The sequence below is a fragment of the Neoarius graeffei genome, chromosome 5 (genome assembly GCF_027579695.1).
Source record: "Neoarius graeffei isolate fNeoGra1 chromosome 5, fNeoGra1.pri, whole genome shotgun sequence".
Classification (NCBI taxonomy): domain Eukaryota; kingdom Metazoa; phylum Chordata; class Actinopteri; order Siluriformes; family Ariidae; genus Neoarius; species Neoarius graeffei.
This window is the reverse complement of record NC_083573.1, coordinates 71,306,363-71,332,961: the sequence shown is the minus strand read 5'-3', so window position 1 is coordinate 71,332,961 and position 26,599 is coordinate 71,306,363. Positions and strand designations below refer to the sequence as shown.

The 26,599-nt window shown below is 43.1% G+C and overlaps 1 protein-coding gene across 5 annotated transcripts in view; it reads left to right on the top strand.

Moving 5' to 3' along the window:
- LOC132887036 (collagen alpha-6(VI) chain-like) overlaps nt 1–26,599 on the top strand; it is a 153,930-nt gene that overhangs the window by 104,451 nt on the left and 22,880 nt on the right. For all 5 annotated transcript variants that reach the window (XM_060922344.1, XM_060922345.1, XM_060922346.1 and 2 more), the window contains 12 exons: nt 3,467–4,042; nt 4,394–4,975; nt 5,141–5,487; nt 6,195–6,273; nt 6,564–6,709; nt 13,006–13,098; nt 13,199–13,252; nt 13,431–13,502; nt 13,601–13,627; nt 16,140–16,184; nt 16,297–16,350; nt 16,537–16,599. In XM_060922344.1, the coding sequence (XP_060778327.1) occupies nt 3,467–4,042; nt 4,394–4,975; nt 5,141–5,487; nt 6,195–6,273; nt 6,564–6,709; nt 13,006–13,098; nt 13,199–13,252; nt 13,431–13,502; nt 13,601–13,627; nt 16,140–16,184; nt 16,297–16,350; nt 16,537–16,599 (2,138 nt within the window). The remainder of the gene's footprint in view (nt 1–3,466; nt 4,043–4,393; nt 4,976–5,140; nt 5,488–6,194; nt 6,274–6,563; nt 6,710–13,005; nt 13,099–13,198; nt 13,253–13,430; nt 13,503–13,600; nt 13,628–16,139; nt 16,185–16,296; nt 16,351–16,536; nt 16,600–26,599) is intronic.

Here is a 26,599-nt window from a genome sequence, read left to right as displayed (position 1 = left end):
CTTAAGCAGGGGGACACGTCTGGCACTGCAGGATTTGAGTCCCTGGCGGCGTAGTGTGTTACTGATGGTAGCCTTTGTTACTTTGGTCCCAGCTCTCTGCAGGTCATTCACTAGGTCCCCCCGTGTGGTTCTGGGATTTTTGCTCACCGTTCTTGTGATTATTTTGACCCCACGGGATGAGATCTTGTGTGGAGCCCCAGATCGAGGGAGATTATCAGTGGTCTTGTATGTCTTCCATTTTCTAATAATTGCTCCCACAGTTGATTTCTTCACACCAAGCTGCTTACCTATTGCAGATTCAGTCTTCCCAGCCTGGTGCAGGTCTACAATTTTGTTTCTGGTGTCCTTTGACAGCTCTTTGGTCTTGGCCATAGTGGAGTTTGGAGTGTGACTGTTTGAGGTTGTGGACAGGTGTCTTTTATACTGATAACGAGTTCAAACAGGTGCCATTAATACAGGTAACGAGTGGAGGACAGAGGAGCCTCTTAAAGAAGTTGTTACAGGTCTGTGAGAGCCAGAAATCTTGCTTGTTTGTAGGTGACCAAATACTTATTTTACCGAGGAATTTACCAATTAATTCATTAAAAATCCTACAATGTGATTTCCTGGATTCTTTCCCCCCATTCTGTCTCTCATAGTTGAAGTGTACCTATGATGAAAATTACAGGCCTCTCTCATCTTTTTAAGTGGGAGAACTTGCACAATTGGTGGCTGACTAAATACTTTTTTGCCCCACTGTAGTTAACAAACCAAAGTGAGTTTTCCTTCTTCGGAAGAAGGGTTTCTCAATAGTTCTTTAAATTCTTAACAATTCTAGTTTCCTGAAAGTGATTCCTCATAGAACTTTCTGAAATAGGAATTAACTTAAATAGGGTACTAAATGGGATCTTTTTCTAAGAGTGTGGATATATTTTCTTTACATATGGGGAATATATAGACCATGGTAAACTAAAGGCAATGTCTATTTAGTCATTATACAACCTAAAAAGGAAATAGTAAATATGAAAATGTTGACAATAGCCAGTTAGCCACAGACATAGAAATAACACATTTTTAAATCCACTTCTATACAACACTGCAAAACAGCCCTTTTTTTTTTTTTTTAGAAATATGAGTCTGTGAGATTTTGTTCTGTTTATGGTCTGCAGACAAGAATAGACCTGTGACATTTTATTCCTTGTAAACCATGATTTTTTTTAGCTTGATTGTTCATATATACAGTGCCCTCCATGTTATTGGCACCCCTTGTAAAGATTAATTTTAAAAATGTGTTAGAAAAAAATCGACCTTTAGTTTCATCTCACACTGGAATAAAATTAGAAAAATCCAACCTTTATTTGAAATAAACTTATTCAGAGAAAAACAAATCCCTCATCAAGAAATAATTATTTTCAACAAAAACATATGTGCCGGGGCGGCACGGTGGTGTAGTGGTTAGTGCTGTCGCCTCACAGCAAGAAGGTCCGGGTTCGAGCCCCGTGGCCGGCGAGGGCCTTTCTGTGCGGAGTTTGCATGTTCTCCCCGTGTCCGCGTGGGTTTCCTCCGGGTGCTCTGGTTTCCCCCACAGTCCAAAGACATGCAGGTTAGGTTAACTGGTGACTCTAAATTGACCGTAGGTGTGAATGTGAGTGTGAATGGTTGTCTGTGTCTATGTGTCAGCCCTGTGATGACCTGGCAACTTGTCCAGGGTGTACCCCGCCTTTCGCCCGTAGTCAGCTGGGATAGGCTCCAGCTTGCCTGCGACCCTGTAGAACAGGATAAAGCAGCTAGAGATAATGAGATGAGATGACATATGTGCCACTATTACTGGCACCCCGACATTTAATAATTTGTACAACCTCCTTTTGCCAGTAAAACAGCACTGAGTCTTCTTCTATAACATTTTATAAGATTAGAGATACAGAGCAGGGAATCTAAGACCATTCCTCTTTACACAGTCTCTCCAGATCATCCAGGGTCCAAGTCCCTCTCTGGTGCACTCTGCTCCTCAGCTCTCCCCCCAGGTTTTCAATGAGGTTCGGGTCAGGGGACTGAGATGGTCATGGCAGAAGCTTGATTTTGTAGTCAGCGAACCATTTTTGTGTTGATTTGGACATGTATTTCAGATCATTATCCTGCTGGAAGATCCAGTGTGGACCCAGTTTTAGTTTCCTGGCAAAGGCAGCCAGATTTTGATTTAAAATACCCTGGTACTGTATTTCATGGAGTCTATGATGCCATGTAACCTAACAAGGTTTCCAGGGCCTTTGGAGGAAAAACAGCCCCAGAACATCACAGAACTTCCACCATATTTTACAGTTGGGATTGGGTTCTTTTCATTAAAGCCATCCTTCTTTTTGTGCCAAAACCACCATGAGTGTTTATTTCCAAAAAGCTCAATTTTGGTTACATCAGACCATAGAACATGGTTCCAGTCAGAGCTGTAGTAATGTTTCTCTAACATTAGGTGCTTTAGTGGTAAACTGACAGAAAAGGGTTTTTTTTTCTGGCATACTTTCCAAATAACCTGTGGGCATGGAGGTGGCATCTGATGATGGTTTTAGAGACTTGGAAACCCCAAGATTTTAAGATTTTACTTTTTCTTTTTGTAATTCACCAATAGTGATCCTTGGAGATTTTTTTTTTTTGCTTCTCTTACCATCCTCCTAACTGTACATGAGAGAAAAATAAACTTGGGTCCTCTTCCCGACAAGTTTGTAACAGTTCCAATTGGTGTCCACTTATTATTATTATTATTATTATTATTATTATTATTATTATTATTATTATTATCCTAACAGTAGAAATGGGCATTTTTGGTAGAGTAGCAATTTTTTTTTAACCATTCCCTGGCCTGTGAAGGTTAACACACTTCTCCTTCATTTGGTTTGTGTGTTCTCTTATCTTTCCCATGTTGATGGATGATTAAAGGAATTTGGCCTCTATGTCACCTCATATTTGTACCCCAGTTAATCAGGAAGTCATGGATTACAGCTTGAAAGTTCCTACACACTCCAATTAACTCAAAATTATACTATTTAAATGGGAAACATGCTTCACTTACATTCTGTTCACTATAATTTCCAGGGGTGCCAATAGTAGTGGCACATGTGTTTTTGTTAAAAATAGTTGTTTCTTGATGATGGATTGTTTTACTCTGAATAACTTTATTTCAATTAAAGGTTGAATTTTTATCATTTTTTGAATGTGAGATGAAGCTACTTCACCAAAAGGTGGATTTTTTTTTTCTAAAACAACCCCTTCCCCTTTTCTTTTTAAACTAATCTGTACAAGGGGTGCCAATAAACACAGAGGGCACTGGCAATATACTGTATGTAATGAATAATTAGATATAATAAACAAATGTTATGCCATGTTAAGAGAAATGATAGATAAATATTTAGACAGTTTTCTTTTTATGTGACAGATTTATTTAAATGGTCTACTTGTTAACTGTCCTGATTTTGCATGACTTGTTTCTTTTTAGATTGCCAGAAATCACAGGTAGCAGATGTTGTCTTCTTAGTGGATGATTCCAGCAGCATTACTTCTGATGGCTTTAAAAGTATGAAGTTCTTCATGAACTCGGTGGTGAATGCCACACAGGTTGGAAAAGACAGTGTCCGTTTTTGTACTATTCTTTACTCTGACACACCTGAGACCAAATTTCCCCTTAATCAATACTATAGTAAACGAGAAGTGCGGGATGCTATCAGTCGTCTAAAACATTACGGTGGAAACACATACACATCCAAGGCACTACATTACTCACTGGACTACTTTAATGAAGATAATGGTGGGAGAGGTGCAAAAGGTGTCCCACAGATGCTGTTTGTCATCACAGATGGTGAGGCCACAGATACATATGATTTACCCGAAGCTGCTGATAAGCTTCACAAATCTGGAATTAGTGTTTATGGCATTGGAGTGGCCAATGCAAAAACAAGTGAGCTAGAAACAATAACCAAAGACATAACCAAGGTTTACCAGGTTGGTGACTTTGAAGCTTTGAAGGCCCTGCAACAAAACATTTCCAGTGTGATCTGCAACAACACAAAACCAGGTAATTCCATAACGTTATCAAATCAGCACTAAAAACTAAGACTTTAAGTTTCAAATTTGTATTTTACTTTAAGGTTAACTGAACTAGGAAAGTGTGCATATTTAAGCAGCAGTTGTTGGTAATTGCTACTACTCAAGTCAGAATCATTTCAAATGTTAGAAATCAACCAGAATAAAATATTTTCCGTTTTCTCCAAGGTGAAAGAATTGTCATTATTTTCTGTCATGTAGAGAACCGTGTGTGTGTGTGTGTGTGTGTGTGTGTGTGTGTGTGTGTGTTTTCATATAGATACCACATTCCTGTAACATGTTGCATAATTTCTGATTTCGGTCTGATTTCTTTGTTTCTCAGAGTGTCAGAAAGATGCAGCTGATTTGGTCATTCTGATCGATGGATCTGAAAGTATAAAAGAGGTGCCTTGGAAGACCATGATAAATTTTATGCTTAGTCTCATTGACAATCTTCGCATCGGACAAGACCTCTTTCAAGTTGGTGTAGCCCAGTTTAGTACAGACTACAGAAAAGAATTTTACTTGAATGATTATAATAATGAAATGGATGTGAAGCATGCCATTCAGGCCATCTCACAAATGAAAGAAGGAACACTCATTGGAAAGGCTCTGAATCGAGTGCAAGAGTTCTTCCATCCCAGTAAAGGGAGCCGCATTCAGGCTGGAATTTCACAGAACCTGCTGTTGATCACTGATGGGGAGTCACATGATGATGTCAGTGATGCAGCTGATAAATTGAGGTCCAAGGGCATTGAGATGTTTGTGATTGGAATAGGTGACATATCAGTCTCACAGCTCAAATACATTGCTGGGTCACCTGACAGGGTGTTTTTTGTGAACAATTTTGACCACCTCAAATTAAATAGAACAACACAGCAGGTGATCGATAGCATTTGCACTCCACCCCAAAAGCAAGAAAAGGGTGAGTACAGAAGGCAGCCATTCTTAATATACCTGAATATGAAGGTGCCAGCATTGAATATCATTAAGACTTATATTTGTTGATTAAATGATAAATGTTCATGTATTATATTAACATCAAGCACGTACAGCCTCCAATTAACACAGTATTTACTTCTTTTTACAGGTTGCACTGTAGACATTGGTATTGGATTTGATATCTCCCATGGTAGTTCACAGTCACTCTTGAGTAGCCAATATAAACTGCAAGCCTACCTGCCTGAGATTATCAAATACATCTCCACTCTGCACAACTTGTGCTGTCTACCCCAGCAGTCTGCTCTGCAAACCAACATTGGTTTCCATTTGGTTGCTAGTGATGGCAAGATATTGTATGACACTAATTTTGAGCGCTACAGCGAAGTCACAGTGAAGAAAGTCATGGGATATAATAAGACTCACAATCTGGCTTTTAACACCCAGCTCTTGCGCTCTTTTCAGAATAAATTTGCAGCCTCCAGAGCTGGTGTAAAAGTAAGCAATATTATTATTATTATTATTGCATGTAAACTGAGTACTGTGTAGACTTACAGTAAAGTCAAAAGTTTAAAGACTCATTCATAGTTTCTGTATTTTAACTATTTTCTACATTGTAGAACAAAACTGAAGACAGCAAAACTATGAAATAATATTTGAAATTATGTGGTAAACAAGGGTGTTTAAAAAAATAAAAACAAAATATATTTCATATTATAGATTCTTCAAAGTAGCCAGTGTTTACCTTGATGACACTTTGCACACTATTGGCATTATCTTAACCAGCTTCATGAAATAGTCACCTAGAATGCTTTTCAATTAACAGGTGTGTCTCATCAAGTTAGTTAGTGCAATTTCTTGCCTTCTTAATGTGTTTGAGATCAAACAGTCAATAGTAAATAATAAAAATACAGTAAATATCCTCATTCCACAACTGTAGTAATCCATATTATGTCAAGAACTGCTCAACTAAGTAAAGAAAAACAACAGTCCATCATCACTTTAATACATGAAGTGTCTTTTAATTAATAGAAATAAACAAAACAATTGAATTAGAAGGTGTGTCTAAACTTTTGACTGGTACTGTACATAGTGACACATATTTAGATAACTTGGGAGACCAGTGTCGTGTTCTTTCAAAGTTAGTTACACCCTCAGCCTGATAAAAGACCAAATACTTAAAGTGTCCTGGTTGACATGTTTAGGTAGTCATCATTTTCACTGATGGCCTGGACACATCTGTTGATGACCTCTTGGTTGCCTCAGAGAATCTCAAAAAAAGTGGTAAGGGGACATTATATATATATATATATATATATATATATATATATATATATATATATATATATATATATATATATATATATTGTGTGTGTGTGTGTGTGTGTGTGTGTGTGTGTGTTGTAATATATTCAGTGTGTTGTTCAAAGGAGAGTCTGTGCTAATTATTTAGAAAATATAGATTATATCACTAATTTTCCCTTCATCACTAACATTAAAGATATATTAAAAATACATAAGTGTGTATGGTCATCACTGTCCCTAGTGTTCATTTACTTGTGTTTTTGTCACAGGAGTCCATGCACTGATTCCAGTAGCTCTGGAAGGAGTCAAAAGCACCAAAGACCTCCAGAAGCTGGAGTTTGGACGAGGATTTGGTGACAGTGAGCCTCTTATGATTGGCATGCAAAATGTGGCCAGTGCTCTGCAGAAGCAGACTGTGAGTGAACATATATCTATTCAATCATAAATGCTGAGGTACAAATCAGGATCAAGATTAGCCTTCTGAATAACATTAAGGACTATCCTATCGTTCTGATAGATGATTTCTCAGCAAAACTTCTGGTGTTTCCTTTGGTGTGATAATAACCCTATTCTTGATCCGCAAATATGTTTGCAGAGTGGGCACTGATAACCCATGGCAACAGCACTGTCCTTGTGATATGCAAGCTTCCTTGCGGCCCATGTTGCCTTCAGGTTTGCCACTCTGTCTTCCTCAAAATTTCTGACTGCAGTATGACACTTTGACACCAGACAGTTTTGTCCAGTGCGAGTTCTTCCCACTGCACACCTAGGTGGCAGGCACGGAGGTTGTTTTTGAGTGTGTCTCTATATCTGAGATGTGACCAACCAACAAAGTGATTCCCAGTTCTTAGCTGACCATAGAAGATTGCCTTGGGAATCCTACTGTCCGACATTCTTACCAAATAGCAGTTGTGCCCCAAGTATCAGGCTCTCAATTTCTGGTAACCCACATCGATCTAGCACTTCTGTGTTGGGGGTTTTGTCCTGCCTTTTTATTCTACAGATGGAGCAAAAGCATCTGAGATGGAACTGCTCTAGTTGTTTAGTGTGTTTTCTATACACTGTCCAAGTCTCACATCCATATAATAGGGTGGTGATGACCATGGCCTTGTACATTCTGATTTTTGTTATCGGTTTGACTCCATGATCGTCCCAGAGTCGATGTCTTAACCTTCCAAAGGAGGAGTTCGCCGTGGTTATGCACTGTGTAATTTCATCATCAGTGGTAGCAGAGTTAGTAATTGTGCTACCAAGGTAGCAGAAGCTTTTCACAGGCTTCAACAGGGAGCTATCAATTGTGAGTAAAGGGTCCTCAGTGTTTCCCTGGTACACTTCCCTGGTACACTTCAGTCAAGGATATTGTTAGTCCAAAGCATTTGGTTGCACGTGCAAAGCAATCAGTGATGAACTGGATGTCTTCCAAGGTGTGTGCTACCAAGGCACAATCATCTACGAAGAGTAACTCTCTGATTATCCTTTCCAAGACTTTGGTATGTGCCTTCAGGCATCTCAGATTGAATAGGCATCCATCAGTTCTAAACTGGATGCAAACACCTCTGTCCATATCCTTGAATGCATCCAGCAGCATGACTGAGAACACTATGGTAAACAATGTGGGTGCTAGCACACAACCCTGTTTGGTTCCATTTGAGACTGGAAAGGGGTCTGATGTTACTCCTGACTTCTGTACTCTTGCCATCATTCCACTGTGGAAAGAGCGGATGAGTTTCACAAACTTGTCAGGACAGCCAAGTTTTCTTAATATTTTCCATAGGCCTTCACGGTCGACAGTATCAAAGGCCTTAGTTAGGTCAACAAACACAGCAAAGAGGTCCTGATTTTGCTCTATGCACTTTTCTTGCAGTTGCCTGACTGCAAAGATCATGTCAGCGGTACCATGTCCTGAGCAAAATCCACACTATGATTCAGGGTATACAGTTCCTACAAGATGTTTAATCATACGATTGAGGATAATGTGTGCCAAGATTTTCCCTGCTATGGATAGGAGAGAAATGCCACAGTGGTTGTCACAGGAGGTCCTGTCCCCTTTCCGCTTGTACAAATGCACAATGGATGCATCTTTCATGTCCTGTGCACTGAACTAAGCAACCATAGGTACTTATATAAGACTAGTAGTTTCCTCTGCATGTAAGTGCCTCCACATTTGTAGACTTTGGTGGGAATTCCATCAGCTGCTGGTGCTTTTCCAGAAGAGGCTTGCTTTATTGCCTTTGATACCTCATCAAGGGATGGTGGACAATCCAGCTCATTTATGATTAGTCTTTGAGATATGTCATCAGTAGCTTCCTGAGACATGCTGGATGGACAATTTGGTAAGGTGTTGAAGTGTTCTGCCCATCTTAGATTAGATTAGATTAGATCAGATCAGATTAGATTAGATAGAACTTTATTGATCCCTTTGGGAGGGTTCCCTCAGGGAAATTAAAATTCCAGCAGCATCATTACAGGATAAACAGAGAATAGAAAATAGAGAAAAACTTCTAGATAAATTAAATTAAGTATTTACATATACAAATATAAAAAAGAATAAGATATGGGGGGAAAGAAAAGTCCAGCAGGAGAGGTATTGCACATTATATTACACATTGTCCAATATTGCTTTTTGTCAGGCTAGGCTACTGCTCCTTCCCGTCCTCTGTCCATCTGTTCAGGATTTCAGATTTGTCCATGAGGAGGGTGTTACCATCTGCTGTTCTGATGGGTACAGTACTGTTGGACTGTGGACCATAGATTGCTCTCAATCCCTCATACAGGGCTTTAAAATTGTGGACGTCTACAGCTGCCTGCAACTGAGCAGCTTTATCTTCCCACCATTTATTCTTCATCTGACGAAGCCTGGTCTGCACTATGTATTTGGCTGTTGTATATTTCTGTTTGGTCACATGGCATGACTTATTGGTGATGTAGGCTTTATGTGCTGTGTGCATATTATCAAGGAGAACACATTTCATCATCGCTTTCATCAAACCAGTCCTGATGTTTCCTTTTCACGAAACCAAGTACTTTATTAGTACTGGTGTAGATCGCTGTGCTGAAAGTTTTCCAGACTTCCTCGATATCTGTATCTGGTGGTATGTCCTCCAAGTGCACATCTTCATCAAGTTTTGCCCTGAGCATGTTTGTTGTCTCTAGGTTTTTCAGACATGAGACATTGAGTTTCTTCAGAGGTTTTGATCTACTCCTGGATCTATTTGGCACAATCTTGAGGGCCATCAAGCTTTTGACCATTCTATGGTCAGACCAGCAGTCTGCTCCTCACATGACTCGTGTGATTTTGACATCCTTGATGTCTCTTTGGCGGGTTATGATGTAATCAATTAGATGCCACTCTTTTGAATGAGGATGCATCCAAGTTGCCTTGTATTTGTTGGAGAGTTGAAACATAGTGTTGGTGATGGCACGTGTGTGCTGCCAACATGTGCTGAGGAGTAGAAGATCATTTAAATTAGCTCTGCCAATTCCATGGTGTCCAAGTATGTTTTTCCATGCCTGTGTGTTGCTGCCTACTCTGGCATTGAAATCCCCCATAACAATTAGTTTGTCTTTATGAGGGGTATTTCTTATGGTTTTATCAAGTTCCTCACAGAAAGCCTCTTTTTCAGCATGTGTACTATGCTAAGGTTGGTGCATAAACACTTATGATGGTAAAATAGCACTGACATGAAATTTTGATGCGGATCTTCATGAGTCTATCATTGATGCCTTTTGGTAGTATTTCCAGGTTCCAGGCAATAGTGGAATGGATAGCAAAGCCAACACCACCAGTCCTAGGTTCTCCTTTGGGCTTGCCGGTCCAGAAGAAGGTGTATTCTCCTTGGACTTCTTCTAGGCTTGATTCACCTGAGAAGCTGCTTTCACTAAGTGCTGCTATATCAATGTTGTATTGCTTGAGTAATTGGGCCACCAGGGCTGTTGTGCATTCTGGTCTGTCTTGATTGTCAAGTTAGGTATGGACATTCCAAGTAGCCAAATTAAGTGCATGTTGTACAATTTTCTTTCTGTGGGTTCGACCGCATATCTGGATGGCCAGTCAGGTGCGGTTTCCTGACAGGCTGGTGTGGGGTGAGCAATTTTTAGGGATCCTTTTCAGTACCCCTTCCCTGTTGGAGGAGAGCAGTGCTATCCCTAAAAAGGGCTGCTGTGATGCTCAGGCAGGATACGAATGTCACCGTCACCCCGGTTGGTAGCAAGCAACCATCACACCTGAACCACCTTTGTGCAGGTTTGTCACTAGAGACTTCCAGAAATATCCTCTGCTTGTCCCCGTTGCCACTTGCCCATCACCATAGGGCTTGTTCCTGGATCTGCTGAGTGGCCTGCACCTGAATTGATTTCAGCGAGAAAGGCTTGTGCTGGACCAGTCCCACTCTCTCGCCCATTGAAGTCATATGCAGACTGGTGCAAAATGCCACAAGTCAGGTAACAGCCATGGGTGCAGGTTTGTGTAGAGTGTCCTCCTAGGCATTTGCCTACCATGGCTGAAGAGCCTTGCCTACCCTGCTATTTAACCCATAGCTGGGGCATGGTTGCTGGATGCCAGGGCATGTCCACATGCTGGTGGGCCTGTACATCACAGCTTTAGGGTCCATGCTACTCCGAGATCCCCCAACAGCTTAGTCTGGGGCCGCAAAGTGCACAGCTACCATGTTGTAGCGATGCAATACATCTTTTTCTTTGCTTTTTCCCTACCATTTATATTGTCACACACACTCTAATGTCATGTCCAACCCATGTTTTAATTTGTCAATCACACTGCGACAATGCCATGCCAGAGGTTTGACTTGGCAATCAGGCCTGCCCCCCCCTTTTTTTTTTTAAATTATGTGATTCCATTTAAAAGGAAGATGGCGAGTGCTGTAATGTGGCTGTCTGCTACTTTTCACGAGTTCCCGTTGCTGTGTGCTTACACATATTTTTTTTTCTAGCAAAAATATCCTTAGTCATACCGTATGTTAAAACCAAAGGACTCTTCTACAGTCATCAACAGGAGAAAGGAACCGACAAACCCCTTGTTGTTGAAATGAGGAGGAAAGAAGGTTTACCTGTTTCTCGTCATTTGTCTGAAGCTGGAAAAAAAAAACGAAGTGTCACTAGCGCTAATTTCACTATGCTAAGGCGGATCCCCTTCTCCAGCGTCTTCGAAACTTTGTTCCAGATCACATATCCTCCTTGTTAAAAACCATCATTAGCTGGTGACAGCACCGACAGAAGTGAAAGAGCTTGGGGATAACTGGAATCGGAGCTGTTTTCGTGACGAATTCGCAATTGTTTGGGAGATTGTCAGACTTATGAGTAGCGAAACAAAACTGACTGACTTGACTAAACTTTTGGATATTTTGTTTAAAGGTTCCCTTTATTGTTTACATCTGATAAAATCATGGGAAGAGGTTGCAAACTGGTGAACTGCATTGCTGGGTTTGAATGGAGCTGAACTGCAATGTGGGTATTCTGTGATTAGAATAATGTGTGGAAACTGAACTGTGATTGTGGGTGTTGAACTGATCTGGTTGAGAATAATATATCTATCTATGAAACGTACAAATGACTGATTTTGTGAATTGTTATTTGGGCTCTTTTCATTGTGTAATATGCTGGGTGCTGGTAATAATTTAATTCTTGCCTATCATTCAGTACTAAACATTCTTAAGTGTCTCCTAGATAAAAAGTAAGTATACTACACTAGTTAACCATTGAAACTAAGGATTCATGTGATACTTGAAGTTGATACATGTGCATTTCTCTCTTTCTTTTTTTCTTTGACTTAACCTGCATATTACTCCCTGACAAATTTGTCACCACGTGTCATCGTGGTGTCTCATCGTGTCACTACGAGCAGGTGCTGTGGAAGTCTTGACTTAGGAGAGAGGAAGACAGAGGAAGACTTATAGATGCTTCCCTTTCTGCAAAAGCTATCCAGCGGCAGCAGCTGAAAGCAGAACTATAAAGCGCTACTACTACACTACTGCACTAGATGTATCGCTAAGCCCTGTGGACATACTCTGAATAAAAATATCAGCTTAAAAAGCAAAACTTGAAACAACCATTACTCTCACCTTTTATTTAAAGGCTTATTTTGGTTTATTTTATGTATTCTTAACATTCTTGCCAAGAAAGCATGTAACAAATAAAAGGATTTTATAATTCCATCGCAGCTCATTGTCATGGTAAAGAATATATCTGTCTTATTATAACAATTGTACTACAATGTAACTCAATTCAGCTTTCTGGTAACCCATACCTGTGATGAGACCACTTGTGTAAATGGACAGCTTGTTTTGAGTGCACAGTCCACTGCTTTGTTGAGAAGATAGAAAAGTCAGTGCACAGAATGTTGGATTTAAGTAAGATTAGGTCATGTAAAGCAGTACTTCGTGTAAAGGGGTGGAGATATGCCCATTTCTCTATTTTCTAACAACTTCTTCATCCTGTGACCTATTTTTGTACATTCCGGGTCATTCTGCACAGGTTGGACTTGAAAACAACCCATGCACATACTCCTTAAATATGTCTGTTTTTTCAAATTTGTATATTTTAGATTCGTCTTATTTTTTAAAATTCTATTTATATAACTACTTTTTGTCTATTTTTAAATTATTTTATCTTAACTGTTCCAGCACCAACCACCCAAGCAAGTTCCTTGTATGTGAAAACATACTTGGCAATAAACTAATTTCTGATTCTGATTTCTAGGATGCTGTGGCCTCACGAGAGTGTTGTAATGTGATGTGTAAATGTACAGGTCATGAAGGGATGAGAGGACTGCGAGGACCTCCAGGGACAAAGGTCATATCTTATATGATTATATACTATAAGACAGAATGGACACTTTTTGAAAAAGCATTATAACCTTTCATTAAATTTCATGTCTGTTGCTACTTATCAGGGCTCTCCTGGACGGAAAGGACATCCTGGATTTCCTGGAGAAGAAGGAGGAAGTGTACGACTCTATTACTGATCTATCTTATAAGATAAATCTTCTCAACATTTCAAACTCATAGTAATTTTTTTTTCTTTTTTAGTCTGAGTCACTGTTCATGTAACTTAATATACAATACATCCCAAAGCAGGTATCCTATTTATTTATTTTTCACACTGAAATAATTGTTGTGTTGTAGGGAGAGAGGGGACCACCAGGTCTGAATGGAATCCCAGGACATCCAGGCTGTCCTGGGAGAAGAGGTCTAAAGGTAGCAATTTTCACCTCATTACATACTACATATTACAAATAAAACATGCTCATGTCTGCTTTTTACCTAAGAAATTATTGTCTTAAAATTCTCCACAGGGTAACAGAGGCTACAGGGGTGATCTAGTAAGTATGAAATAGGTCACATATGAGTATTGCCAGTGATCTAACAGACATTAGATACAGATCAGATTTATGGCTACACACCAAACTATTGTAAGGTATGATGGTAACAATGCTAATGTGAAATGTAAATACAGATTGCTAAATTTTGAAAGAACTATTGATCATTTAAAATGTAACGTGAAGGGTTCTGAAGAGAAAAATGAAAAGGGGCTTCTTTATATTCTGAGAGTTTTGATTTAAAACCTCAAATGTAGGGAGTAAAACCACTGTCACAGGAATAATTGTGTGTGTGCGTCCGCACGCGCGGTGTGTGTGCATGCGCGTGCATGCGTGTGTGTGCGTGCACGCGCGTGTGTGTGTGTTGGGTTAAGAACTGTTCAACGCATTATTAAAATCTGGAAGAATAGTTGTGAACCATCAGCAAGAAATGTGGTTGGAAAAAGATCCTGACTGACCATGATCAGAGATTACTTAACTGCTTGGTGAAGCTGAATCGTTAAAGAAACCCAAAAAAAACCCAGTAGAACTCACAGCGATGTTTAATAGTGAAAGTAAGAGCATTTCTATATGCATGGTGCGATGAGAACTCACAGGATCGGGACTAAACAGCTGTGTGGTCATAAGAAAACCACATTTTAATGAGACTAATCAGAAGAAAACATTTCAGTTTGCTACAGAGCATAAAGATTGGACTCGGTAGCAATGGAAAAAGGTCATGTGGCATGGCGAGTCCAGATTTAACCTATTCCAGGGCACTGGGTCAGGCCTACGTTCAGCAATGTTATATAGCAATAAAATGAAGTCAGCTAACTACCTGAATGTTCTAAATGACCAGGTTATATGATTAATGGATTTTTTTTCTTGCCTGATGGCATGGGCATATTCCAGGATGACAGTGCCAGGATTCATTGGTCCCAAATTGTGAAAGAGTGGTTCAAGGAGCATAAGTAATACTTTTCACACATGAATTGGCCACCACAGAATCCTGACCGGTGGCACAGTGGTGTAGTGGTTAGCACTGTCGCCTCACAGCAAGAAGGTCTGGGTTCGAGCCCTGTGGCCGGTGAGGGCCTTTCTGTGCGGAGTTTGCATGTTCTCCCCGTGTCCGTGTGGGTTTCCTCCGGGTGCTCCGGTTTCCCCCACAGTCCGAAGACATGCAGGTTAGGTTAACTGGTGACTCTAAATTGACCGTAGGTGTGAGTGTGAATGGTTGTCTGTGTCTATGTGTCAGCCCTGTGATGACCTGGCGACTTGTCCAGGGTGTACCCCGCCTTTTGCCCGTAGTCAGCTGGGATAGGCTCCAGCTTGCCTGCGACCCTGTAGAACAGGATAAAGCGGCTAGAGATAATGAGATGAGATGAGAATCCTGACCTTAACCCCATTGAAAGTCTTTGGGATGTGTTGGCGAGGACTTTATAGAGTGGTTTTACTGTCCCATCATCAAGACAAAATCTTGGTGAAAAATTAATGCAACTCTGGATGGAAATAAACGTTCTGATGTTGCATAAGGTTGTCGAAACAATGCTATGGCGAATGCATGCTGTAATCAAAGCTAAAGGCAGGCCAATTAAATATTACAGTGTGCATTTATTTATTTATTTATTTATTTATTTATGGGGGGAGCGCTGGGCAGTGTATGAAGAAACCTCACATCACTGATTTTGAGCACTGCTCACCAGGAATACAAGTCTGCAAAAGCCGATTTTGGCAAAGACAAATTCATGCTGATATGAAGGCATACGATCTAAAGAGATATTGATTTAGACTTAATGAGATTTACTGGATAAAGCCAGACAATGTAATACACATGTAAAAGAATACACAAGTCGTGGGAGCCTCACTTCCTGCTATTGAGGACGTCTACAGGAAGCGATGTCTCAGGAGAGCCATAAACATCAACAAAGACTCCTGCCATCCAGTACACAAACTGTTCACTCTCCTGCCCTCTGGAAGGTGCTACAGGAGCTTTCAGACCAAAACCACCAGGTTCAGGAACATTTTTTTTCCTTCAGCTGTCTCACTGCTGAACTCCACCTCCCCATGGTCTCCCCCCCTTCCACATACACACACTCACCAACACCCCCCCCAACAAACTGAATTGACTTGAACTGACTTCACTGCACTATCACTATTTGCACTACTGTTTACTCATACCGTGTTTTGTATATACTGCAAATATCTATATATCATACCATTGCACTATCGTTCATTCATATTGCACATTTAGTACATACTGTAAATATCTATATCATATCATTATACCATTCCATACCCTGTAATTCCTGTACATTTATATTTGTATATTACACTTATGTTATTTACTGCTATGCACTTCTGGTTAGATGCAATCTGCATTTCGTTGCCTTGTACCTGTGACATGTGCAATGACAAATTTGAATCTAATCTAATATTTAATTGTATTTCAGCTGTATTTCATCATGTACAGTAGTTGGATGTACTTACATAATAAGGAAGCAAATATTTACTACGTATTTTCTGTTATATTTAATAGGGAGACGATGGAGAACATGGTTTGGATGGACTAAATGGAGAACATGTAACGTCATTTTTATTAAACATTTATACAATTGGTTAGTACATTATTTGCATGACTATCTGTACCTACCAATATTTGTAGGATCCAGACATTCTGTCTCTGCTTGCTTTAGGGTGTGACTGGATTAGGAGGATACCCAGGAGAGCCAGGAGAGCCAGGCAGTCCAGTAATGATTTTCCTCTGTATTTTTCACTGTGGAATATATTTGAATTCTAATGTATTGATACAGTTCTTATCCACTACTCTGTTCTCTTTAATATGCTAAATATTAGGCAAAATACTTGAGAAAAGTTTATGTAATCTGCTTGGAAGTCTAAAGTTTAATCTACTAAAGATATATATTATGCTAAAGGGCAAGAAGGGTGTCAGAGGAATTCCAGGTGTTCCAGGACAAAAAGGACTGAGAGGTGATCCGGTGAGATTATTATTATTATTAGTAGTAGTAGTAGTAGTACACAAAGTTTTAAAATGTTTAAATGGCATAATTAAAGGTATTACTAGCAAGAAATTGAGCCAGTAGAACAAAACAGACTGAATTAATCATCAATCATTTCCCTACCAGTATGAGAGTGTACACGGACAGAGATCAGTTGCTGAATAAATAATACTGAGCCTCCCTCAGTCACACAGCAGACAGAAACTGGTGTTGATGATGCTGATAATCAAAGTGATAGACAACAGATCCTACTGTAAACTTATAATTATTTAAAATGTCAGTAACATTGCTTTTTCATCAGTAGATTATGTTATAAATCAAAGGTATTCATGGGGTGCTCTCTTTCTGCCATAGTGAATAGTTCATTATAGTTACTTTTTAAGTTCATTAACATGAACTAACAAGAGTGCTCTGAGAGCACAATATCCCTCGCTGGGAACTATATCTATGCTATAAGTGCTTAATACACCCTCATGGAATTGTCAAAGTACAAGTTTGGTAACCAAGGGCCATAACTCTGGTAAAATGCGACTGAATTGAACGAAATTGCAATATACATATTACCGACATTTAACAAAGAATCCTGTCAAGTTTTGTGAAATTCCTCCAAAAATTGTGAGAGGAGTTGATTTCAGAAGGTGAGTACCCTTCCCAGGACGGATGGACGGACGGACGGACATCGCCACAACATAATCCCCCTTTGGGCCTTTTGGCCAGCGGGGGATAAAAACCACCAGTGTACGTCTGACTAAATGATAATAAAATAACTAGCATATATAGTTAATATCAGGTAACTAGGTTATATTTATTCAGGATATCACCACGCATTTCGGCCAAAAATAGTCAAAAACAGCTTTTTTGATTTTCAAAGAGGAAAACGGTTGAAAATTATAAATAGAGATAAAACAAGTAATACACTGATTGCTTTACCAATAACGTTAATGATATAAACCATACAATGGACTGAGAAACACAAAGAGGGTGTACTTAATTTAAAAAAAAAAACCTTAATATTCTTTCCTTAAAATAAAAAAGACAGAAAAGGAAACACTTGATACTGCAAAACATGACACACAATCTCTAGACCTTAAAGCCAAAACAAAACAAGAAATATTAAAACTGTCAGGGTGCAGGCACTTACGGATGCAGGCGCAGGGGAGAGCGGGTGCGTCACAAACTGGTAACCAAATCTAGTACGTGAGCCAAAAGATGAAGTCAGGGTCGAGCAGGGGTCAGTTGATGTGCCAACACATTATCAAAGATAAGACGAGAGTTCAAAGTTAGAAAACAATAGTAAACAGGGTCAAAGTCACGGGCAGTCAGGAACTAAGTAAACGGAACGGCTTGGTATGATCAGGTACGGAGACACAGAACGATACTTCACAAAGGGTGTATGTGTTTGCTGTGCTTAAAGGAGATATGCAGAGCCTTTATTTTTAAATACATTTCTGAGTGGGTAGTATCTCCATCCATGACTCTTGTATGCTGCATAAATGGGAATGAAAAATATATATTTTTGAGAGTTAAAATTGACCGCAAAGTTGGCATTCGAGCTGCCCCGCTGAGCCAGCCAGCCCTGAGTGCGTGATGTCACAGCAGGAACCGGTTTTAAGGCCGAGGCCTTTGACAGCTATAGACCAAAAAGTCATATATAAATAAAAATTTATGGAGAAAGTAAGAAATACCGTTACTGACTTGCTCAACTAAGACTGATTTGACTTCACGGATTGTGGGTTGACTCTCATTAAAACGGGATAGGTGTTAGAACTTATGCAACATACATGTACATGCATGCATTTTCACTGATAAAACATAAAAGGCTAATTAAATAATCAGATGAACTGAGATGATCACATTCTGAAGCAAATTAAATAATCTTATACCGGTAATTTAAACACAATACAAGTTACATGTATTAATCTAAATGTAGGTAAACAACGTGTTGTTTTTGTTGTTTTATATCCAAATAAGAGTCGGAGCTTACTCGTCTGTGTTCTCGCTTCTTGAAGGCCGATCTTGTGGCTAATTGTTTCAAAACAATCTGACTTCCAGTTGTTCGTTCAGTTCTCTGTTCATATAACTTACGCAACATACATGTACATGCATGCATTTTCACTAATAAAATGTAAAAGGCTAGTTAAATAATTAGATGAACTGAGACAATCACATCCATCCATCCATTATCTGTAGCCGCTTATCCTGTTCTACAGGGTCACAGGAAAGCTGGAGCCTATCCCAGCTGACTATGGGCGAGAGGCAGGGTACACCCTGGACAAGTCACCAGGTTATCGCAGGGCTGACACAGACACAAACAACCATTCACACTCACATTCACACCTACGGTCAATTTAGAGCCACCAATTAACCTAACCTGCATGTCTTTGGATTGTGGGGGAAACCGGAGCACCCGGAGGAAACCCACGCAGACACGGGGAGAACATGCAAACTCCACACAGAAAGGCCCTCGCCGGCCACTGGGCTTGAACCCAGGGCCTTCTTGCTGTGAGGCAACAGTGCTAACCACTACACCACCGTGCCGGAGACAATCACATTCTGAAGCAAATTAAATAATCTTATACCAGTAACTTAAATACACAATACAAGTTACATGTATTAATCTAAATGCAGGTAAACAAGTCTTGTTGTTTTTGTTGTTTTGTATCCAAATGAGAGTTGTAGCTTAGCCGTCTGTGTTCTCACGTCTGGAAGGCCGACCTTGTGGCCGATTGTTTTGAAAAAAATCTGACTTTCAGTTGTTCATGCAGTTCTCCATTAATTCGCTTCTTCCACATAAACATATCCAGCGGAGAAATCAGACGGCTGGTCCACTCATTCTCCATTTTCTCCATACCGAGTACATTACTCATTACCCATTACTGCTCAGCTCAATTACTAAAACCCAGGACGTCACTGGTTTTAGCAACAACTGCGGCGAGCTCACTGCCCAAGCGATAATATGTCATGTCACATCCTGTCCCGGGTTTAAGCAACGACACTCAGCTCACACTCTGGGAGAACTGGTGCAACTGAACTTACTTTCCTTTTCTTGTAGTTTTCTTTTCCTTTAATTGTTGGTACTGCACCCTCTTTCAATACAGGCTTATAGCCAATGCTCCTCACCAGATCAGATGTCTTGTATGAGTCTTCAGTAAAATGTGCAGAGCAGAGGAGAGACCACTTCGTAGGCGCCCAATGTGCCCGTGAACAACTCGCAAAACGCGTCCAAATCTTTGCAGTTTGAACATTCTTGGGCCATGAATGCAACGTAAATCAACCTACTGTCATGTTGCTGCACCCGCCAGCAGCACATCTACATGGCATGGCGATAAATTAACTCAAAATGGAAGCTCGAAGTTGTAGTCAGCTCTGTTCTTTAGTATAGCGGAAATGGCGATGAGACCAATAGCCTTCCTGCGGTGACGTCACAGATGTCAAAGTCATTCACTCAGACCGCTACCTATATGAATCACTTTAGTCATAAAAATTATATTCGATTTATTGTTAATGCTTAAAACTATTCCTATGCCATTCTTGAGGTCTCAAGGCATTTATAAACAAAAAGTGAGGCCATGGTTCTGCGTGTCTCCTTTAAATAGTAGGGTTGATTACTGGGAGAAAGGGAAACAGGTGTGCCTTTAGTATTCTGGAGAGGAGGGTCGCTGTGGCACTTGGGAAATGTAGTCCGTAGCAGCCATGTTTGGATGCCGCTCTGAACTCGGGTTTTTGGCATTGTTACTGACATAACCTCCCCACCCCCATTTGTCAGGATGTTCAGAGTGACACACTCGGGTGAGAAGTGGGTCTAAGGTGTGTCTTGCATTAATCCAGCTGCATTCCTCTGGGCCATACCCCTCCCAGTCTACAAGATATTCTAAGTTGCCTTGTCTACGACGGGAGTTGAGGATCTTATATACCTGATGAACTGGATCTCCTGTTACTTCTAGGGTAGAATGGGCTTTATTAGTGGGCATGTTCATAGCTAAGGGTCCCCAAATGGCAGGCAAGATACATAGAATGTTGGGGACATGCTGCAATGTGGTGGCAGCTCTCGTTTGTAAAATACCTCATTTATTCGGCAGAGGACCTTGAAGGGACCAATGTATTGGGCATGAAGTTTTCTGCATGAGTTGGCATAGGTCCCTTGTGAATACCCACACTCTGTCATCCGGAGAGAATATGGGTGTTTCCCCTCTGTGCTTGTCAGCATAGTGCTTATGCCTGTTGGCTACCTGCTCTAGCCTTTGATAAACCCCTTCCTATGCTTATTCACTCCTTCTGAACCAGGAATCTACTGCCAAGATTTGTGAGGGTGAATCGTCTCATGGGAATAGAGGTGGCTGTTAACCAAGAATGCACTGAAACAGCGTGTTGCAATCATTTAGGGTGGGTGGAGCACAGAAGCACAGCAGGCCAGAACTGAGTTCTCAAACTCTTTATGATAGCTTTTCAGCTTAAACTATTCATGCACACACAAGCCTCCTGGTTGGAGAGAGTCTCCTTCCTCTGCTCTCTCTCTCCTTTTTATAGGGCGTGATCACTGGGAAAGACACACAAACACAGGTTAACTAACATCAGGTGTAGTGATTCTGCCACTTACCTTCCCTGACTCCGCCCTCTGTTCACAGACCGACGCTTGACCACGCCCCCTCTGCCACATACCCCCACTGCCCGACTCAGGCCGGGGAGCCGTCCAGCCTGCAGCCAACTCCCCCCCCCGACGGGAGAGGAAATCCGCCACGACCATCTGCGCCCCTGGTCTGTGGATCACCTTGAACTTAAACGGCTGGGATGCCAAATACCAACGGGTGATCTGTGCATTGGCATCCTTCATGCGGTGGAGCCACTGAAGGGGCGCGTGGTCCAAACAAAGGGTGAAAGCGAGTCCCAGTAGGTAGTAGCGGAGGGCGAGGACCGCCCACTTGATGGCAAGGCACTCCTCTATAGTGCTGTAGTGGCCTTCACGCACCGACAGCTTCCTGCTGATGTACAGCACTGGGTGGTCCTCCACCTCCTGGGACAGAACGGCCCCCAGCCCCCTGTCCGACGCATCCGTCTGCAAAACAAAGGGGAGAGTGAAGTCAGGGGAGTGTAATAGTGGCCTCCCACACAGTGCAGTCTTTACCTCAGAGAAAGCCCACTGGCATTGCTCCATCCACTGGACTGGATCTGGTGCCCCCTTTTTAGTGAGATCAGTCAGCGGGCTGGTGACGTCCGAATAATTAGGTATAAACCTACGATAGTAGCCAGCCAGCCCCAGGATCTGTCTCAACCCCTTTTTGGTCTTGGGCCTTGGGCAGGCCGCAATCGCTGCTGTCTTATTAATTTGGGGACGCACCTGCCCATTGCCCAAGTGGAAGCCCAGATGCCGTACTTCCACCCGCCCAATCGCACACTTCTTCGGGTTGGCTGTGAGACCCGCTCGCCTCAGCGACCTAAGGACAGCCCTCAGGTGTTGTAAATGCCGCGGCCAATCATTACTATAAATAATAATGTCGTCAAGGTACGCGGCCGCATAGGTGGCATGGGGGCGGAGGACCCTATCCATAAGCCGCTGGAACATAGCGGGCGCCCCAAACAGCCCAAAAGGAAGTGTGACAAACTGGTGTAAGCCAAACGGTGTGGAAAAGGCTGTTTTCTCTCAGGATAATGGAGTCAAAGGGATCTGCCAATATCCCTTTATCAAATCCAGTGTCGAATAAAAACGAGCCGTGCCTAGTCGATCAAGCAACTCATCAATACGAGGCATTGGGTACGCATCGAATTTAGACACCACATTGACTTTTCTGTAGTCCACACAGAACCGGACCGACCCGTCGGCCTTGGGAACCAAGACCACCGGGCTGCTCCAGTCACTGTGGGACTCCTCGATGATGCCCATGTCGAGCATGGCCTTAAGTTTATCCCAAACCACCTTTTTTTGTGTGTTCGGGCAGTCTGTAAGGGTGGCTGCGAACTACCACCCCCGGGGGCATCTCAATGTGGTGTTCTATGAGGTGGGTGTGGCCGGGCAGGGGCGAGAATACATCAGAAAATTCTGTCTACAACTAGGCGACCTCTGCAAGTTGGGTCGGAGAGAGGTGGTCTCCACAGGGGACCGGAGCGGTGGGCGATGTCAATTTTACTTTTTGAACCTCCGTCCCCAGCTCCGCCTTCTCTGGAACCACTGACACCAACGCCATGGGGACCTCCTCGTTCCAAAGTTTTAACAGATTGAGGTGGTAAATCTGTAACGCCCCATCCCTGTCCATTCATCGCACCTCATAGTCGACGTCCCCGACTCGCCGTGTGACCTCAAAGGGTCCTTGCCACTTGGCGATCAGTTTGGAGCTCGATGTGGGCAACAGCACGAGCATTTTATCTCCCGGTGCGAACTCCCTAAGGCGTGTGCCCCTGTCGTACAGGCGGATTTGCCGTTCTTGAGGCTGCCGCAAATTCTCCTGGGTTAGGTGCGTGAGTGTGTGGAGTTTTGCGCACAGGTCAATAACATACTGAATTTCGTTTTTGCTCAGTGAAGGTCCCTCCTCCCAATTTTCCCGCAGCACATCTAGGATGCCACGCAGCTTACGCCCATATAATAATTCGAACGGGGAGAACCCTGTGGAGGCTTGTGGGACCTCTCGCACTGCGAAAAGCAGGGGCTCGAGCCATTTATCCCAGTTGCATGCGTCCTCGCTTACAAATTTTTTAATTATGTTTTAAGCCGTCCGTTTGTGGGTGATAAACACTGGTGGGGATCGGCTTGATTCCCAGTAACCCATACAGTTTGCGCAGTGTGCATGACATAAACGTAGTGCCTTGATCAGTCAGAATCTCTTTGGGGATTCCGACTCGGGAGATGACGCGGAAGAGCACTTCTGCAATACTACGTGCGGAGATATTGTGAAGCGGCACTGCTTCCGGATATCGCGTTGCATAGTCCACCAGAACTAAAATAAAGCGATACCCTCGTGTTGACCGATCTAATGGCCCGACGAGATCCATCCCAATTCTTTCGAACGGGGTCTCAATTAATGGTAGAGGACGCAAAGACGCTTTTGGAATGGCTGCTGGATTTACTAACTGGCATTCGCAGCATGCCGTACACCACCTACAGACGTTGCGAATCCCTGGCCAATAGAACCGGGCCATTATTCGGGCTAGTGTCTTATCCTGCCCCAAGTGTCCAGTCATGGGATTAAAGTGAGCCGACTGGAATACCAATTCCCAGCGGCTCTTTGGGATCAAAAGTTGTGTTATCGGCGCCTTAGTCTGAGTGTCCTGCGTCACTAAAGGGTACTTGTGAACATCCCCATGCACACACAACACCTTCACCAATTGTGCTCTCCCCAATGCCTCATCTTGCACCAGGCTTTGGTGGATTGAGGTCTGATTACAGCCGGAGTCCACCAAAGCCTGATACGTATCCCCTTGGATACTCACCGGTATGCGATACGCTCCGGCCTGATCGAGGGCAGTCCCTGGCACATCGGTGATCCGGACCACCGCGCCAACCTCCATCGCAGAGCACTGATGCTGGAGGTGCCCCAGCTCCCCGCAGCACCAGCATACCAGCCCAGGCTCTCTCTCTGCACCGGTGTTTCGGAGCTCACTCACCTGAGGGGGGGAGACACAGACACGGAAGCAGGAAACGGTAAGGCACCGGGGGTGCGGCGGGCCGGCTGGGGTGGAGCCGGCCCCCGCCTCCGCGGTGGGGGAATGGGGTGAGGACGAGAAACAGAAGGGGGGAGAGAGAGAGAAGAGAGGGGAGAAGAGGAGACACGCTGCCCTGCCGTTGGAACAGCCGCCATATGGTCCACCGCCAGCTCGATGGCCTGATCCAGCGACGCCGGGCGATGGTACTGGACCCACTCTGCTGCTTCTTCTGGAAGTCGGGCGATGAACTGTTCCAGCACCACCAGGTCGAGGATTCCCTCGGTGTCACGGTTGTCGGCCCTCAGCCACCACCGGCAGGCGTGCCGGAGTTGCTGGCCAAACGCGAACGGCCAGCTGACCTCCTCCAGGCGCAGCACACGGAAGCGCTGCCCTTGCTGCTCCAGGGTGTGCCCCACACATTGGAGGACGGCCCTGCGGAGGTCCGCGTAAGCCAGCCGGCTGTCGGCGGGGAGCTGTAGCGCGGCCAGCTGCGCCTCGCCCGTTAGCAGGGGAAGGAGGTGGGCTGCGCGCTGTTCCACCGGCCAACCCCACGCCTCTGCTGCCTGCTCAAACAGAGCAAGGAAGTCTTCGGGGTCATTGTGCAGACCCATCTTCGTTAGGGTGAGGTGGGGAGGGTCCGCAGCAGTGGTGATGGTGGACCCCGCCGACGCAAGCAGGTGCCGGAACGCCTGGCGGTCTTCCTGCTGCGCCAGCACCAGGGCTTCAAACCGTTCCTCCTGCTCCTTCCGGAGGGTGACCAGCGCCTGGTGCTGGTTCTGTTGGGCCATGGTGAGGGCATGGACCAGGTCCTTGAAGGGGGAGGAGTCCATGAGGCTGTTCTCTTCTGTACTCCGCGTCCCGGGTTTCAGCACCACTGTTGCAATCGTTTAGGGTGGGTGGAGCACAGAAGCACGGCAGGCCAGAACTGAGTTCTCAAACTCTTTATTATAGCTTTTCAGCTTAAACTATTCACGCACACACAAGCCTCCTGGTTGGAGAGTCTCCTTCCTCTGCTCTCTCTCTCCTTTTTATAGGGTGTGGTCACTGGGGAAGACACACAAACACAGATTAACTAACATCAGGTGTAGTGATTCTGCCACTTACCTTCCCTGACTCCGCCCTTCGTTCACAGACCAACACTTGACCACGCCCCCTCTGCCACACAGCGTTAACTGGGTAGCTGTATGTTTTAATGAGTTTTGCACATATTCTGCCCAAGGAAGGTATTTTGCCCAATCCTTCTGGTTTTCCATACAAAACACTCTGAGGAAACACCTGATCTCCTGATTGGTGTGTTCCACTCAACCATTAGATTGGGGATGATACCCCGAAGTTAAGTTCACAGAAACCCCTAACATATCCATAAACTTAATCCAAACTCTGGATGTGAATTGAGGGCCTCAGTCACTAACTGTGTCCTCTGGGATCCCATAATATTGGAAGATGTGTGAACAGGAGTTCAGCTGTTTCAAAGGCTGTGGGTAGGCTGGATGGGGAATGAGTTTCAAAGTGTTTGAGAAGCGATCGATTACCACCAGAATAACTGTTACTTTGAGACCTGTGTAGGCCTGTGATGAAATCTATGGCTGTGTGTGAGCAGGGTCTTTGGAGTATAGGCAGTGGGCATAGCTTGCCAGTGGGCAGAGTCCGGGGCACTTTGGCTTTGGTGCAGGTAGAGCAGGAGGAAACAGACTTGTTAATTTCAGAGACCATGTTCTCCCACCAATACTTGTTACAGATGAGTTGATAGATGAGTTGACTACGGAACAACCTGTGGCCAGGAATGAATGAGCTCAGGTAATGAGTTGACCTCGGAACTGTGGAGGAATAAACATGAGACTGTAAGGATAGGCTTCTGGAGGATTGTGTGGTTGGGCTTGAGCTATATACTTGTCAATGTCCCAAGTAATTGCTTTGATGAAGCATTTGGGAGGTAGAATGGGAGTAGGTTCTGGGTTATCGTTTAAGGCAGTCTGAATTCTGATGAGAGCATCGGTGTTTACTGATGCTCTCCTCATGTGTTTATTGACTTGGGACAGTATGAAATAGAGACTCAAAATCTGGTGAAGAAGAGTGCCCACCTAGCTTGCCGGAGGCTTAGTCATTTAGCACTTTCCAGGTACTCAAGGTTGTTATGATCAGTAGGGATTATGAAGAGATGTGCTGCCCCCTCTAGCCAATGTCTCCATTCCTCAAGAGCCAGGTTGATGTCAAGAAGTTCCCAATTTCCAATATCATAATTCTGCTCAGCTGGTGTGAGTTTCTTGGGGGGAAAAAGGCCACGGGGTGTAATTTGCATTTTTCCCTGAAGTGCTGGGACAATACCCCTCCTACTTCTGCTTCTGAG